The following is a 17,185-nucleotide window of genomic DNA, read 5'->3' as shown; positions in this document are numbered from 1 at the left end:
GGTTTTATTTTGACATAATTTGAAATGTGTTTCAATCCTAACATAAATGACCCTTTACAGTGTCTTCGTCCTTATTAAAGTAGTACCAGTGGTTGATAGTCAGATAGCTTTATCTTATATCTCTGTAAGATTTATTTGAAATGAACATTGAAATATCACTTCTTGACTTTAGCCAGGAAAAATGGAATGGCTAGTTCAGTGAGTCCATTGCTTGTTCATACACTGAGCTGTGGACCCCTGGAGCTAGAGGCTAGAGGCAAGGCTGTGAGCCTGTGAGGTAAGGGTGGAGGCCAGGGGCTCAGTCATAGTGGACCTTGCCCTCAGTCACCCCTGAGCTGGACAAATCTCCATTGCAGAGTGTCTGGAGTGGTGGGTGAGGCCTGTCTTCCAAGGCACTCCTGGTCATCGTTATGTACCTTCGAAAGGCCTTTTGAATAACAGCAGCACATCTTTCCTCTTCTTTCCTCTTGGTGGTGGTGACTATGGGTTCATATAACTTCTTGAAAGGGTTGGCTTCCATGAACTTCTCCTCCATCATTGCCTTCACGCTATCCAGGCCCTCGGAGTCACCAAGCACCCTAGTGGTGAAAGCGAAGAGAATATCCATACAGTGCAGACGATCCCCACTCACCATGGGTAAGTCCATCACTAGAAATTGAAATCTATTTGGTTTTGCCACACGCAGAGGCTCAGGCAGGGCATCAGCAAAGTCAGAAAGGGCAGAATATCTGATAAACTGTGTCGCTTCTGGATCAAACTTTTCCCAGACTTCGTAGAATATTTCAAAGTCATCTTCACTCAAAGGGTCCTCACTTTCTTCAGTGGCTATATTGAAGTTCTCTAGAATCACAGCGATGTACATGTTGACCACAATGAGAAAAGAGATGATGATGTAGCTGACGAAGTAGGCTATGGCTATGGCAGGGAGGTAACAGTTCTCCAGGGAGAAGTCACACGGGTCATTTGTTTTCAGCATGGGGTTGAGGAGGGTGTCCCAGCCTGCCGATGTGGTTATCTGGAAGAGACACAGCATGCTGCTGACAAATGTTTGGAAGTTGAACATGTCGTCAATTCCAGACTCTTGTTTCACTTCGGAAAAATATTTCATACCAAAAATAGCATAAATAAACATAACCAGAAAGAGCAGAAGACCAATGTTGAACAGAGAAGGAAGTGACATCATCAGAGCAAAAAGAAGAGTCCTAATTCCACGTGCTGCTCGAACAAGTCTCAGGATTCGGCCTATTCTAGCCAAGCGGACAATCCTGAAGAGCGTTGGAGGAAAAGGAATGTTCTGTTTGCTTTTCAAGTAAGAAATCATTGTACCTTAGGAGAAAGAACGGTCAGTGAGTTCCCAGTAGTCACACTGCATTCAGACCCAGGCTGCCCCTCGTGTCTCAGAATCCTAAAGAGGCCAGCTTTTTCAGTGCTTTGCCATTCATACACAAAATTAAGAATTTTCTTTACTAATATCGGGGAAAACATCTATCTGTGCCTTAACTTGGAAAATAATTTCTGAAGGCCACAAAGTTTCAGAGTGTGAAAGAGACCAAGATTAAACGAAAAAGGCTCACTTCCACACAAATCACTGTGTTTGATCTGTACTTGTGCCTTGCACAGAAAATTCCTGTTCTCAGAATGTGGAAAGTCATGTGAGAGCTGAGAGGAACTCAGAGAATGTCTAAAATATTGAAGAAGGACAACAAAGGAAAAGAGAGGCCAGAAGGGAAGCTTAAGTGGTTTGTGAAAGGGTATTTTGTGAGCTATGCCATGCACTTGATGTACATTATCTACTCTGGGTATTTAAAGCCACTTACGGGGTAACAGGAAACCCTGGTGGTGTAGTGGTCAAGTGCTACGTCTGCTAACCAAAAGGTCAGCAGTTCGAATCCACCAGGCGCTCCTTGGAAATTCTATGGGGCGGTTCTGCTCTGTCCTATAGGGTCGCTATGAGTTGGAATTGACTCGACGTCAGTGGGTTTGGGTTGGGATGGGGTAACAAATATAATAGGTTCCTATGTTTACTGAATACGGTATATAGAATGAAAAACAGATAAACTACAGTTTGAGTCTTTTAGATTAGAGAGAAAGGAGAAATTTCTGATATTCAAGTTTGGCTTGAGCTAGGGCTATGGGTGGAAAAACCCTATGGGGCAGTTCTATTCTGTCCTATAGGGTTGCCAGGAGTCGGAATCGACTGGACGGCAATGGGTTTGTTTTTTGGTTTTTTTACCTCCAAAGATCTTTAAAATAAATGGGTTCTTATTTGAGTGGAAGAATTGAACACAGCCCTGACACAGGCAAGGACAGCTTATTTGCCAGAAGAGCCTCAATGTGGGTAGGGCTGAGGGGACATGGCGTGTTGGGACACTCAGTTTTGGACTAGGGATTCTTAATATCTGTAAATACACTCAACTCAGGGATCCCCAAGGTCCAAACTCAAGAAGCTTAATAATCAACTTGGAAGCTACTTTCTCTGTTGTTGACAACCCAAAGCGGCATCTCAAGCAGAAGTTTTTTTCAAACTGAATATTTGGCCTAAAATGTTACCTTGAGTTTTCATTGCCTGCCCTGCAGGCAAATGATACACGGATTTAAAACAAGTCACATTTTTGGCCCAAATATTACAGGATGTCTGGAACATGCTTGCCTTGTGTAGACTTGGCCTTGTTCTTGCCCTGGGCGTCCTCTAAGGTCATTTAGGGATCACTGTAGTGCAGGCAGCCAAAATGCATCTGCCATCACCTAATGACTTAAGAGAACTAGATGATGGGATACTTCACTCACTGTTCAATTGTATCAAAGAAGTTTAATTCATACGTTAACTGGGCACCTAACCCGGGCAAGATGTGGAATAGATTAAGTGACAATTTGGCAGTCACTGTTGGAGATGCATCCTTTATGTCCCACCTCTTCCAAAATTACTTCTTTGACTAACACAGCCCACAGGAATCTGTCCTTTCTCTAAACTCTCCTTTGCTGTGTACTATGTGTGCTATATTTGTACTGTGTGTGCTATGAGTCAGTTCCAACTCACAGGGACCCTATGTAGACAGAGCGAAACACTGCCAGGTCCTGAACCATCCTCTCAGTCATTGTTATGCTTGAGCCCATTGTTGCAGCCACTGTGTCAATCCATCTCATTGAGGGTCTTCCTCTTTCTCACCGGCCCTCTACTTTACCAAGCATGATGTCCTTCACCAAGGACTGGTCCCTCCTGATAACATGTCCGAAATACATGAGGTGAAGTCTCACCATCCTTGCTTCTAAGAAGCATTCTAGCTGTGCTTCTTCCAAGACAGATTTATTCATTCTTCTGGCCAAAAAAAACTAAACCACACCCGTTGCCATTGAGTCAATTCCGACTCATAGCAACTCTACAGGACAGAGTAGAACTGCCCCATAGGTTTCCAAGGAGCAGCTGGTGGATTCGAACTGCCGACCTTTTGGTTAGCAGCCGTAGCTCTTAACCACGACACCATCAGGGTTTCCATTCTTCTGGCAGTCCATGGTATATTCAATATTCTTCACCAACACCATAATTCAAAGGCATCAATTCTTCTTCAGTCTTCCTTATTCATTGCCCAGCTTTCGCATGCATATGAGGCAACTGAAAATACCATGGCTTAGGTCAGGCACACCTTGGTCCTTAAAGTGACATCTTTGCTTTTTAACACTTTAAAGAGGTCTTTCGCATCACATTTGCCCAATGCAATACATCATTTGATTTCTTGACTGCTGCTTCCATGGCTGTTGATTGTGGATCCAAGTAAAGTGAAATCCTTGACAACCTCAATCTTTTCTCTGTTTATCATGATGGTACTTATTGGTCCAATTGTGAGAATTTTTGTTTTCTTTATGGTGAAGTATAATCCATACTGAAGGCTGTGGTCTTTGATCTTCATCAGTAAGTGCTTCAAGTCCTCTTCACTTGAAGCAAGCAAGGCTGTGTCTTCTACATAACACAGGTTGTTGATGAGTCTTCTTCCAATCCTGATGCCCCGTTCCTCTTCATATAGTCCAGCTTCTCAGATTATTTGCTCAGCATACAGATTGAATAAGTATGGTAAAAGGATACAACCCTGACATACACTTTATTTGACTTTAAACCACTCAGTATCTCCTCGTTATGTTTGAAAGACTACCCCTTGGTCAACGTACACGCTCCTTATGAGCACAGTTAAGTGTCTGGAATTTCCATTCTTTGCAATGTTATTCACAATTTGTTATGATCTACACAGTCCAATGCCTTTGCATAATCAATAAAACACAGGTAAATATTTTTCTGGTATCCACTACTTTCAGCCAGGATCCATCTGACATCGGCAGTGACATCCCTGGTTCCACATCCTCTTCTGAATCCAGCTTTAATTTCTGGCAGTTCCCTGTTGATATACTGCTGCAGCCGCTTTCGGATTGTCTTCAACAAAATTTTACTTGTGTGTGATATTAATAATTTTGCTTGATAGTTTCCACGTTCTATTTGGATCACCTTTCTTTGGAATGGGTACAAATACGGATCTCTTCCAGTCAGTTGGCCAGGTAGCTGTCTTCCACATTTCTTGGCATAGACGAGTGAGCACCCCCAGTGCTGCACTCATTTGTTGAAACATCTCAGTCGGTATTCTGTCTATCCCCGGAGCCTTGTTTTTCACCAATGCCTTCAGTGCAGCTTGGACTTCTTAATACCATTGGTTCTTGATCATATGCTACCTCCTGAAATGGTTGAACATCGATCAATTCTTTTTGGTACAGTGACTCTGTGTATTCCTTCCATCTTGTTTTGATGCTTCCTGCATCTTTTAATATTTCGCCCACAGAATCCTTCAATACTGCAACTGGAGGCTTGAATTTTTCCTTCAGTTCTTTCAGCTTGAAAAATGCCGAGCGTTGTTCCTCACCTTTGGTTTTCTAACTCCAGGTCTCTGCACATGTCATTATAACACTTTACTTGGTCTTCTGGAGCTGCCCTTTGAAATCTTCTGTTCAGCTCTTTGACTTCATCATTTCTTCCATTCACTTTAGCTACTCTACTTTCAAAAGCAATTTTCAGAGTCTCTTCTGACATCCATTTTGGTGTTTTCTTTCTGTCTCATTTTTTAATGACTTCTTGCCTTCTTCATATATGATGTCCTCCCACAACTTGTCAGTCTTTGGTCATTAGTGTCCAGTGAGTCAAATCTATTCTTGAGATGGTCTCTAAATTCAGATGGGGTATACTCAAGGTCATATTTTTGCTCTCATGGATTTAGTTTTTTTCAGCTTCAACTTGAACTTGCACATGAGCAATTGATGGTCTATTCCAAGGTCGGCCCTGACCTTGTTCTGACTGATGATATTGAGTTTTTCCATCATCTCTTTCCACAGATGTAGTCAATTTGATTCCTGTGTATTCCATCTGATGAAGCCCACATGTATACTCACTGTTTATGTTGTTGAAAGAAGTTATTTGCAATGAAGAAGTCGTTGGTATTGCAAAATTCTGTCATGTCATCTCCAATGTCGTTTCTATCACCAAGGCCATATTTTCCACCCACAGATACTTTATCTTTAATCTTTGCATTCCAATCATCAGTAATTATCAATGCATCTTGATTGCATGTTTGATCAATTTCAGGCTGCAGAAGTTGGTAAAAATCTTCAATTTCTTCATCTTTGGCATTCATGGTTTGTGTGTAAATTTGAATAATAGTTGTATTAACTGGTCTTATTGTAGGTGTATGCAGTTCGAATCCACCAGCTGCTCCTTGGAAACTCTATGGGGCAGTTCCACTCTGTCCTATAGGGTCGCTATGAGTCAGAATCGACTCAAACTGCAACAGGTTTGGTTTTAATTTTTTTCTATCTCAAACTATCCACAAATGATTTAACTCTCTACATCAATTGTGTAGACAGTCTAGAGAACAGAAATTACACTACATCTCCTGGCAACATCCTACTAGAGAGTGGCATTCGTATGTCTGCCTATTATTTCAGAAATGGCATGACACACAAATTTGTGGGTTTGTGAAAAATTTGGATGACTCATGGTGATTTAGAACTTTACTTCTGGCTCTCTGTCTAAAGCCCCTCTGGTTGGTGATTTTACTTACTAACAATAGAAAGAACCACGACCACACAATCAAATAAATTCCAGCCGTTGGTGAAGTAGTACTGCCTCAAAGCAAAGATTTTGATGAGACACTCCACTGTAAAGATAGCCACAAAGGCCAGGTTGAGAGTCTCAAGGATGCTTTCCACATCATCACTTTGGTCTTCCGATTCCACCATCATGCTGATCATATTTAGGACAATGAGACTTATGATGAGGATGTCAAAGACCTGGCTGGTGACTAGGTCGAACACAAGACCTTGGCATTTGTTCTGAGGGGGGAAAAAAAGAAATTATAGATTATTTTGAGTTGCAAGAATGAAATCACATACATAAAAAAAGGCACATGAATACGACAGAATGTGTTCTCTCTTACAATTAAAGCAGTTTCTTGAAAAAGGCAGAAATACTTTTTAAAGGACAAGAAATTCTTATAGATTCCCGGTATTGTCTTGCATACTTTCCTTTAAATTTAATTAGGTAGCTAATTACCTAATTAGGTAACTGGTTATAAGCTGCTTAGGCTTACAACTTTAATTCCATTAAAAAAATTCTTATTAACATAATTCTGATGAGATGAATAATGTCGTTTTGCTGAAATAAAGTAGTTCACGTTGGATTTAAGAAGAAAAGATAAACCTTGATCTCCATATTTCATCTGTTTCTGTAATTTGGCTTCAATAATGTTAATCCAGAGAATACCTGTTCACCTAAGTATGTTGGACAAAATGAAATTAACATCTCCAAGGCTTTGTTTGCCAGTTCAGAATAATCAGAACTTGTATTAACCAAAACTCTTATTTAGGCAACTCTTTTTTTTTTTTTTTTTATTGTACTTTGGATGAAGGTTTACAGAACAAACTAGCTTCTCAAGAAATAGTACAAATATTGTTTTATGACACTGGTTAACAACCTTATGACATGTCAACACTCTCCCTTCTTGATTTTGGGTTCCCTGTTACCAGCTTTCCTGTCCCCTCCTGCCTTCTAGTCCTTGCCCCTGGGCTGGTGTGCCCCTTTAGTCTCATTTTGTTTTATGGGCCTGTCTAATCTTTGGATGAAGGGTGAACCCTGGGAGTGACCTCATTACTGAGCTAAAAGGGTGTCCGGGGGCCACACTCTTGGGGTTTCTCTGTCAGGCCAGTAAGCCTGATCTTTTTCTTTCTTTCTTTCTTTCGTGAGCTAGAATTTTGTTCTACATTTTTTTTCCAGCTCTGACTGGGACGCTCCAATCCCTGTCAGAGCAGTCAGTGGTAGTTTCCAGGCACTATCTAGTAATACTGGACTCAGACTGGTGGGGGCCGTGACAGTTGTGGTCCATTAGTCCTTTGTACCTATCTTTCCCTTGTGTCTTTAGTTTTCTTCATTCTCTCTTGCTTCCAAAGGGGTGAGACCAGTGGAATATCTTAGATGGTCATTCACAGGCTTTTAAGACCCCAGACGTTACTCGCCAAAGCAGAATGTAGCACATTCTCTTTATAAACTATATTATGTATTTAGGCAATTCTTGAATGTCTATTTTCTAATTCTTGTTCACTTGAGGATAAAGCTAGATAAATGGGACTATGATCCAACGATTACTAAAAATGGAAACATAAAAACTCATTATTTCTTATTATCACTGACAGCAAATTTACATATTGGTTTGTGCAGAGACGGCCATACTGTCCCAAAGTAAGCATCTGCTGATTGCTTCTGCACAGGTTCTAGCTCCAGTTTGCCTGATCTACCACAGGCAGTGAAATGACACAGTTATTCTACCGGTTACTTCAGTCTAGCTGCTGTGAAACACTACTTCGTCCTTCACTGGGTGGAAAACTTCTTAAACACAAACTCAGATACTGAAATTGTGTCACCGTTCTTAACTATAGACTGGTAGTTTTAGTATATATGTATATTTTAGATTGTATCATTATCTAATCAAAGTGTGCATACACGATTCTATGTAGAAGACATCTAAAGATCAGTTGTGGCAACCTAGGGATTACCTAGGGGTCTGTGTGCTAGTCCAGGAAAAATATGATGGTGGCTTGCGGGGTGATAGCAGAGAAAGACTTATAGATTTAAATCTTATAGATTTAAGAGCTAATACGGAGGTAGGAACAAGAGGAATCATAGACTGTTTGAATGTAATGAAAGCCGAGGCTCTCATTTCTGTTTGGTGGAGCCATTCTACTGGCCAGAGAACCCAGAGGATGAACAGTTTTGGAGGGAGGCGATGAGATCTGTCTTGAGTATGTTGAGCCCCAGCAGGACATGCAAGGGCCATGGAGCAGGTGGAGGTGTGGGCTTGGAGCTCAGGTGCAGAAGCTGGATTACAGATACAGAGTTCCGTGCATCAATACTGATGTGAATGGAAACCAGGAGAGTGAATGACACCACTCAGGTAGGGCACCGGTGGTGAGAAGAAAGAGGTGAGGACAGCACTGGAGGGACACTCCATTTAAACGGGTGTTTCTCAAACCATGAGCTGGGAGCCCTAAGACTTTTATCAAGGAGCTTGGAGAAGATACTCGAAAGTCAGAGCATTTCCTATATAGGAATATATCTGAGAAGCCAGAAAAGACCCAGGAGAAAAGATAGTTTTAAGACTATTCTCCAGGGAAGCAGAATGAGGGGCAAGAATAAAGGTCCTCGCCTTTAGTTTAATATTTAGACAAACGGAGGAGGTTAAGAGTATAAATTACCCAAAGTGGTAGATGATCCAGAAGCACTCTGTGTCAGCCTGTGCCACTTCAGCTTGTACGCTGACTTCTGCATCTCAGTATGATTTTTAAATCAAGAAATGAAGTCACCCTGTGGGGATGCTTCAGGAGGAATCAGAAATTATTCCAGTCCCCCTGCTCTATTGCTGGAAATGAAAACCATCACTTCTCAAGCTTAAAAGAGCTGAATCCCCTCCCCCCATGCAATTACTAGTCATTTGCTCCAAAGGTCAAAAGATAATATTTAGATTTCAGAGATTTAAAAAACCTCTGGGGAGGTATAGTTCAGGGCAAAAGGTTAGCAGCTGATGAGTAGTCTTAGCCCAGACTCAGACACATCCAGGGAAATGACACTGGATCCGTCTCACCAGCACTGCTCTCTGGAATACAGGAGGTTAAGATACAGTACAGGGTTAACTGGTGACAATGAACTTGGGTATCAGAATTTTCACTGCAAAAACTTGATTGGCAGGTTGTAGCTACACTGGGAAGGCTATGGCTTGGCGCCTACTCCAGATGAGCCACGCAACAAACATGTTATAAAAGACAGGGAAGGAATGGAGGTGGTAGCTTCCTTGTGGCAAAGCAGTCCACGCCAACTTCAAGTTCATCTGTTGCTGCCAAGCATGCCTTGTGCAGTGGAGGGGTGTGGAAACTGCCTCTGTGATGTTGCAGCCTCTGTTTGGCTGTGTGCTACGTTGCTCACTTCATATCCTTTATGAACCAAACTGGTAAACATGAAGGAACGTATTGCATCGCACGAGTCTTATCATTCATTCCTAACCTAGGACCAACTGGTATTGAGTCAGTGGCTGTGTAGATCACAAGTAAACAAAAATCCTTTGTCTTTTTTGTTGACTCAAGTTCAAATAAGAACTCCAAAGTGAAATTAGTACTGGAAAGTGAGAGTGGTACTTAAAAGCTAGACTGGACTTAGGTAAACTGAGGTCCCACAGACTGCTGGTAGATCAAACATTCCCAAATATAATTTTATCATTAACTCCTGGTCAAAAATCCCCTGTATACAGGATAAATTCTGAACACTTTGCCCTGATATTTACAGACATCTTTAGTGCAATACAAACATTTATCCTACCAGGATGGGCTATTGTTCATGGCCTAAAACACATTCTTTCATTCAACAAATAATTGCTGAGAATATACTATGTGCCAGGTTTGTTCTGACTGCAGGAATCCAGCAGTCAATTAAACATACCTTGGATCTTTTTTTTTTTTTTGGATCTTGTTTGATGGTTCTTGTTGGGTCTTGCGTCTAGAATGAAAATCCCTAAGCCCTCTACATGTGTCAAATCTCAAACTCCCCTTTGTTGCTGCTTTACAGACTTTTCAGCCCCCCCCCCCCGACCCTCCCTGCCTTGTCAGAGCCATCAACTGTGCCTTGGTGCTGTTTTGTAATCTGAATGCTTCTCAAATGGGCTGCAAGCACAGAGCAGCACTGGATGGCACGTTGACATTGCCCTTAGTACCTGGAGAAGCAGGACTCATGGAAAGCAGGGCTCAGCTAGCTAAGGCGCGCAGGCCAGACCTGGCCTACTTCCTGCTGTTGTACAGCCCATGAACTAAGAATGATCTTCACATTTTTTAATGGCTGGGAAAAACTCAAAAGAGGAATATTACTTTGTAATATGTGAAGACTATGTGAAATCCAAATCTCAGTGTCCATAAATAAAATTGTATTGGAACACAGCCCCGTCCATTCATTTATGTATTGCATAAGGCTTCTTTTGCAGCATGATGGCAGGAGGCCACTTAACCCGCAAAGTCTACAATACTTTTCATGTAGTCCTTTACAAAGTTTGCTGACTCCTGATGTAGAAAGTTGATCATAAATTCTTGTGAAGTACAAAGAAGTAGGCATGATGTCAATCTCAAACACCACAAAATTCTGGTGAAAATATTACAAATACATTTTAAGTGTTGGCAACATGAAGTTCAAACAAACTGCTTTCACATCATTGCAATGAATATATACTCAGCACTCACTGTGCGCTCACTAAAATGCAAATTAAAGCCATTGTCCAGGGTCTTACTGTTGAATTTGAATGTCTTATTTTCCTAAGGATGTAGAATTACCAGTACATTTGGGTTTTTATTGAGTTTTTAGGTAATGTCTGTGAATTTAAAGAATAAAGGAGTTTGCAGAAACCCAAGTTCCTCATAACCACTTAATCAGTCTATGATGTATGTAATTAGAATTATTCAATTGTTCTCACCAGAGGCCTTGGAATGGGTTTTTGAGGTTTTTTGGATCCTAGTTTTTTCATTGCATTGTAGTATTTCTTCTGTTCTTCCGTCATAAAAATGTCTTGGCCACCTAAGTACATGGAGAATATGAGAGATAATTAATAGTTTTTTTGGAGACGAGTTCTGAATTTTTAGAAATTGTTTTAAAGTTATATTACATTTTTATTAATGATTCTTGAAATTTGAATGGAGAGTACGAGGCTGAACTCTAGGGAAGGGCTGGAAGGAAATGGTTTAAATTAAAGAACGGGGAGGAATAGGTCACTCTCATCAGCTACGCTTCACTTTTTATAATATAAACAAAGGTTACAATTTTTTTTTTGCAAACGTTTATGGAATCTTTACAAACATTTAGATAAAAGTCCCATAAAACGCCAAATAAAATTCTCCTAAATAATGAATACGTAAAACATTACTAACAATTTCATAAAACCTGCCCAGAGCCATTCTCAGGGGAAAATAAAAAAAAGTTTTAAATGTTTTCAATACTGAGAGAATAAAAAAATGAACAAGGATTTTAGTTTCTGGAAATTCAGGGACAAACTATCTAGAAGCACTGGGTAAAACAAAACAGAATTTCCTTTAAATGTATAGCTGAACTTGCACAAAAGGAAGGAAAATCTCCAGGGTCTGGAAAACAAGAAAGATTTGAAAAATAAAATAAAAACGAAGTAGTACATTAGCCCTGAAGCCATGGCTGGCCTAAAGACATTTGCTAATCTCTATAAACCAGATTCCTGAAAGATTTGAGCTTTGAAAGCCCTATGGAGCAGTTCTACTCTGCAACGTGAGGGGTTGCCATGAGTTGGAATTGATTCAACAGCAACTGGCTATAAACTAGACCCCTGGGTTTTAAAAACCACAAGGGGGTCAGCCCCAAGGCAGTGGGTTTATATGGAAGGAAGGGTGGAGCAGAAGTCCCTGTAGGAATCTGGAGCTCTTCAAGGGCTGCATTCTCAGCGACGGCGGAAAGAAAACAGACCCCGTCCACTGGGAACAGAAGTCCGTGAGGAAACGTGTCTGCCTCAACCTGGACTCCTCTGATAATTCGTGACCCCAGGCCTTTCTCAATGAAGGTTTGGAGTTTGAATTGACATCACCAGTCTGGACCCCAGGAATTAACCAGGTTGTTTTGACAGTGTGTCGGTAACAAGTGTTTTCAGTAATCGTATGCGTCATGATGACTGTAATACTGTTGTGCTGAGGCTGTTTTGTGTGCTTTGTGGGATAAAGAAAATGAGCAATTGTGGAAATTTTAAATCCTATCACCTCCTGTGCCCTGATTTCTCAGCGTGGAAAAGAGGAGACACAGATGAGGTGGAGGGGAGATGAAGTGAAAACCTTCTAGTCCTGAATTTGAATTATCAGTATCTGCAATCCCACAGATACGTCTCCTCGTAATCCTGAATGAAGCAGCTCTGTCCACTGAAAAGCTCAGAAACGACGAGCAAGATTGTGGTCTTGGAACAGCATTTCCCACTAAAGAAGCCAGCACGCACTCCTCAGAGAATGGCTGATTCCTGATCTGGGATAGGAAAGATAACTGCCTGATCCTGGGACACCTTGTCATTCCCAAGAACAAGGAAGCTGTGAAGTCAGAGGACTTTATTTGAATCCTGATATGAAATAAATAAATAACAAAACAAAAAACCTTTAATATAAATAAATATTAAAAAAAATAAAAACTCTGGGAAATCTGAATACTGGGTATTATTTAATGATATTAATGAATTAGTGTTGAATTTTTTTAGGTGTGATAATGGAATTGTGGTTGTGTTTTAAAAAGAGATATTTTATAAGAAATACTTAGAGAAGAAATGCTGTGATGTCTGTAATTTGCTCTATAAAAAAATCTGATGTCAGTGTTGGGTAAGGGCTTAGAGGTCACAAAGACTTTCTGAAGTCAACAAACGTTATGCTGGGTGATAGGTATTTTAGGCTCCTGCTACTACACTCTTGTACATGTTTGAAACTTCCATAATGAAAAGTAAAACCAAACCAAACCAAAGTGTGCTGTGAACTGACCAAAACAGTGATTTCAAATGTAAGCCTAAATCTAAAAACTCAAGGGCTGACATCCACACTTAGAGGTGATCCACAGAGTGACCTATAAGTACACACTCCTGAGTCATGCAGTGAGAGAGCCGCAGAAGGGCCGTGAATGACGCTCCCAGCAGACACTGAGAAGGCTAGTCGGTATTGAGGTGTATTGCAAACGGATTACAAGAGTCCAATAATAATAAAAAAAAAAAAAGCCATAAAACAGTTAGGAAAACCAGAGGTGAATATTTAGTCCCCTGATATTGAGATTGAGAAATACCTTCAGGATATAAATGCAAAAGAAAAGACACCAAAAAGGACGAGATTGGCAGTTTGATTGATTCTAAATGTCTACAAGTCAAAAACATCATTACAAAAATCTAAGAAGCAAGTCACAAACCTCACTAACTACATAAAAACATGTAAGAAAATGATGATAATTCCAATTTAAAAAATGGCACTAAGCTTCTGTTAAGGGTGACGGAAAAATCTGGTGACAGACAGTGGTGGTCACATGACATGATGACCGTAATTAATGTCCCTGAATTGTACATGTAAAAGGTGTTGAAATGGCAAATGTTTTGTTACCACAGTAAAAAAATATGTTTAAAAATACACAAAGGATATAAAAAGATAATTTTTAAAGGGAGAAATATTGATGGCCATCAACCTGTGCAAAAATGCTTAACCTCAGAAATGATCAAATAAATGAGAAATAAAACAATGAGATAACACTTGTGCCCATCAAACTAAAAAAGATGATGAAAGTTAAAACACTCAGAATAATGAGAACAGAATAAACAGGCATCCCCACAGCCTACAGGAAAGGGCACAGCACAGAATTTCTGGAAGGTGAGCTGACAACACATTTTTAATGCCTTATATATATATTTTTTATATTCTAATTCTAGGAATTTACCCTGAAGAAACAATCAGAGATGCATAGAGGGAGTTTCAAAAATGGTTATGATTGTTTAGAAGAGCAAGAAATTTAGAAACAACCTAAATGTCCAAAAAGAGGATTGATTAGGATAAACTGTGGTTTATCCATAAGATGGGGTGTAGTTCAGCCCTGGAAATTCTTGTATTAGACATGATTTCATGATGTGGAGGGAGAAAGCTACAAAACTAAAAATACAGCATAATCCCAACATGGTAAAATATTTGGGTAAAAAGTAACTGGAAGGGATAGTATCAAAATGACAAGAGGCATTGAGGAAAGACTTATGTGGTGGTTGTCTGTGAGTAATTTAAATTTCCTTTGTATCTTCCTTTGTTTTCCAAAGGAAATCCTATGGATTTCAGAATGAGAAAAATAAAACATGTTTATTATAAATGATGCCAGAAATTGCATTACAGAATTTTGCAAGACCAACAACTTCGTCATTGCAAATATCTTTTTCCACCAACGTAAATGGTGACTATACATGTGGACCTTGCCAAATGGAATACATAAGAATCAAATTGATCACTTCTGTGGGAAGAGTTGATGGAAAAGCTCAAAATCATCAGTTAGAACAAGGCCGGGGCTGACCGTGGAACAGACCATCAATTGCTCATATGCAAGTTCAAGTTGAAACTGAAGAAAACTAGAACAAGTCCAAGAGAGCCAAAGTACGACCTTGAGTATATCCCACCTGAATTTAGAGACCATCTCAAGAATAGATTTGGCGTGTTGAACACTAATGACCGAAGACCAGATGAGTTGTGTGATGACATCAAGGACATGAAGAAAGCAAGAGGTCATTTAAAAGACAGGAAAGGAGGAAAAGACCAAAATGGAAGAGACTCTGAAAGTTGCTCTAGAATGTTGAGTAGCTAAAGCTAATGGAAGAAATGATGAAGTAAAAGAGTTGAACAGATTTGAAAGGGCAGCTCAAGAAGACAAGGTAAAGTATTATAATGGCATGTGCAAAGAGCTGGGGATGGAAAACCAAAAAGGAAGAACACGTTCTGCATTTTTCAAGCTGAAAGAACTGAAGAAAAAATTCAAGCCTTGAGTTGCAACATTGAAGGATTCTATGGGGAAAATATTAAACGACTCAGGAAGCATTAAAAGAAGATGGAAGGAATACAGAGTCACTATACCAAAAAGAATTGGTCAACGTTCAACCATTATAGGAGGTACCATATAAGCAGGAATCAAAGGCACTGAAGGAAGAAGTCCAAGCTGCACTGAAGGCATTGGTGAAAAACAAGGCTCCAGGAATTGACGGGATACCAACTGGGATTTTTCAACAAACGGATGCACCACTGGAAGTACCCATTTGTCTATGCCAAGAAATTTGGAAGACAGCTACCTGGCCAACTGACAGGAAGAGGTCTATATTTATGCCTATTCCCAAGAAAAGTGATCCCACCAAATGTGGAAATTATCGAACAATATCATTAACATCACACACACAAGTAAAATTTTGATGAAGATCATTCAAAAGTGGCTGCAGCAGTGTATCGACAGGGAACTGCCAGAAATTCAGGCCGATTTCAGAAGAGGACGTGGAACCAGGGATATCATTGCTGATGTCAGATGGATCCTGGCTGAAAGCAGAGAATACCAGAAGGCTGTTTACCTGTGTTTTATTGACTATGCAAAGGCATTCAACTGTGTGGATCATAACAAATTATGGATAACATTGCAAAGAATGGGAATTCCAGAACACTTAATTGGGCTCATGAGGAACCTGTACATAGGTCAAGAGGCAGTCGTTCAAACAGAACAAGGGAATACTGTGTGTTTTAAAGTCATGAAAAGTGTTCATCAGGGTTGTATCCTTTCACCATACATATTCAATCTCTATGCTAAGCAAATATTCCGAGCTGGACTATATGAAGAAGAACGGGGCATCAGGATTGAAGGAAGACTCCTCAACAACCTGCGTTATGCAGATGACACAACCTTGCTTGCTGAAAGTGAAGAGGACTTGAAGCACTTAGTGATGAAGATCAAAGACCACAGCCTTCAGTATGGATTACACCTCAACATATAAGAAAACAAAAATCCTCAGAACGGGACCAATAAGCAACACCATGATAAATAGGGAAAAGATTGAAGTGGTCAAGGATTTCAGTTTACTTGGATCCACAATCAACACTCATGGAAGCGGCAAACAAGAAATCAAAAGACACACTGCATTGGTAAATCTGCTGCAAAGGACCTCTTTAAAGTGTTGAAAAGCAAAGATGTCACGTTGAAGACTAAGGTGCTCCTGATCCAAGTCATGGTGTTTTCAATCTCCTCCTATGCGTGTGAAAGTTGGACCATGAATAAAGAAGACTGAAGAAGAGTTGATGCCTTTGAAATTGTGATGTTGGAGAAGAATATTGAATATACTATGGATTGCCAAAAGAATGAATAAATCTGTCTTGGAAGAAGTACAACCAGAATGCTCCTTAGAAGCAATGATGGCGAGACTGCATCTCACATACTTTGTACATGTTGTCAGGAGGGATCAGTCCCTGGAGAAGGACATCATGCTTGGTAAAGTAGGGGATCAGTGAAGAAGAGGAAGACCCTCAATGAGATGGATTGACACAGTGGCTACAACAATGGGCTTAAGCATAACAATTGTGAGGATGGCCCGCAACTGGGCAGTGTTTCGTTCCGTTGTGCATGGGGTCGCTATGAGTTGCAGTTGACTCAACGGTACCTAATAAAAACAATAAATTATAACTCACGAAAAATTTATCCCTAGCCCTGCCTCTTCCCCAACCATCTTTCCAAGTAGGTTTTGTAGATCTGCTGAGGTTTAGGTGCTGGGGGTCGGGACACATGTTTGCAGAAAGAGGAGAATATGTTCTTTTCACCCTGGATATCAAAGGACACTTGAAAGGTTATTAAAACGTGACTATTAAACAGTTCTACTCTGCACATATTCCAACTCATAGCGACCCTACATGAGTCGGAATCAACTCGATGGCAACAGGAACTCTGCACACATGGGGTGGCTATGAGTCGAAATCAACTCTATGGCACTAACGACAACAACAATGTGCACTTAAATTACCTCCCGCGAAATAAAATGATTTAAGTCCACGGAAAGTTCAGCTGAAAAGAAAAACACTTTCTAAATGTGACCTCAGAGTC

The 17,185-nt window shown here is 40.3% G+C and overlaps 1 protein-coding gene across 1 annotated transcript in view; it reads right to left on the bottom strand.

The window, feature by feature from the left end:
• Window positions 1-298: 298 nt before the first annotated feature.
• The window catches only part of SCN11A (sodium voltage-gated channel alpha subunit 11), a 92,494-nt gene continuing 75,607 nt past the window's right edge, over window positions 299-17,185 (bottom strand). Inside the window, exons 24-26 of the mRNA XM_049870798.1 lie at window positions 11,031-11,131; window positions 6,093-6,363; window positions 299-1,326 (exon numbers count right to left, since the gene is read on the bottom strand). Coding sequence (XP_049726755.1) covers window positions 299-1,326; window positions 6,093-6,363; window positions 11,031-11,131 — 1,400 coding nt within the window. The remainder of the gene's footprint in view (window positions 1,327-6,092; window positions 6,364-11,030; window positions 11,132-17,185) is intronic.

The sequence above is a fragment of the Elephas maximus genome, chromosome 27 (assembly GCF_024166365.1).
Source record: "Elephas maximus indicus isolate mEleMax1 chromosome 27, mEleMax1 primary haplotype, whole genome shotgun sequence".
Lineage (NCBI taxonomy): Eukaryota > Metazoa > Chordata > Mammalia > Proboscidea > Elephantidae > Elephas > Elephas maximus.
Note: the sequence above shows the minus strand (reverse complement) of the source record. Positions and strands in the feature narration are given on the sequence as shown.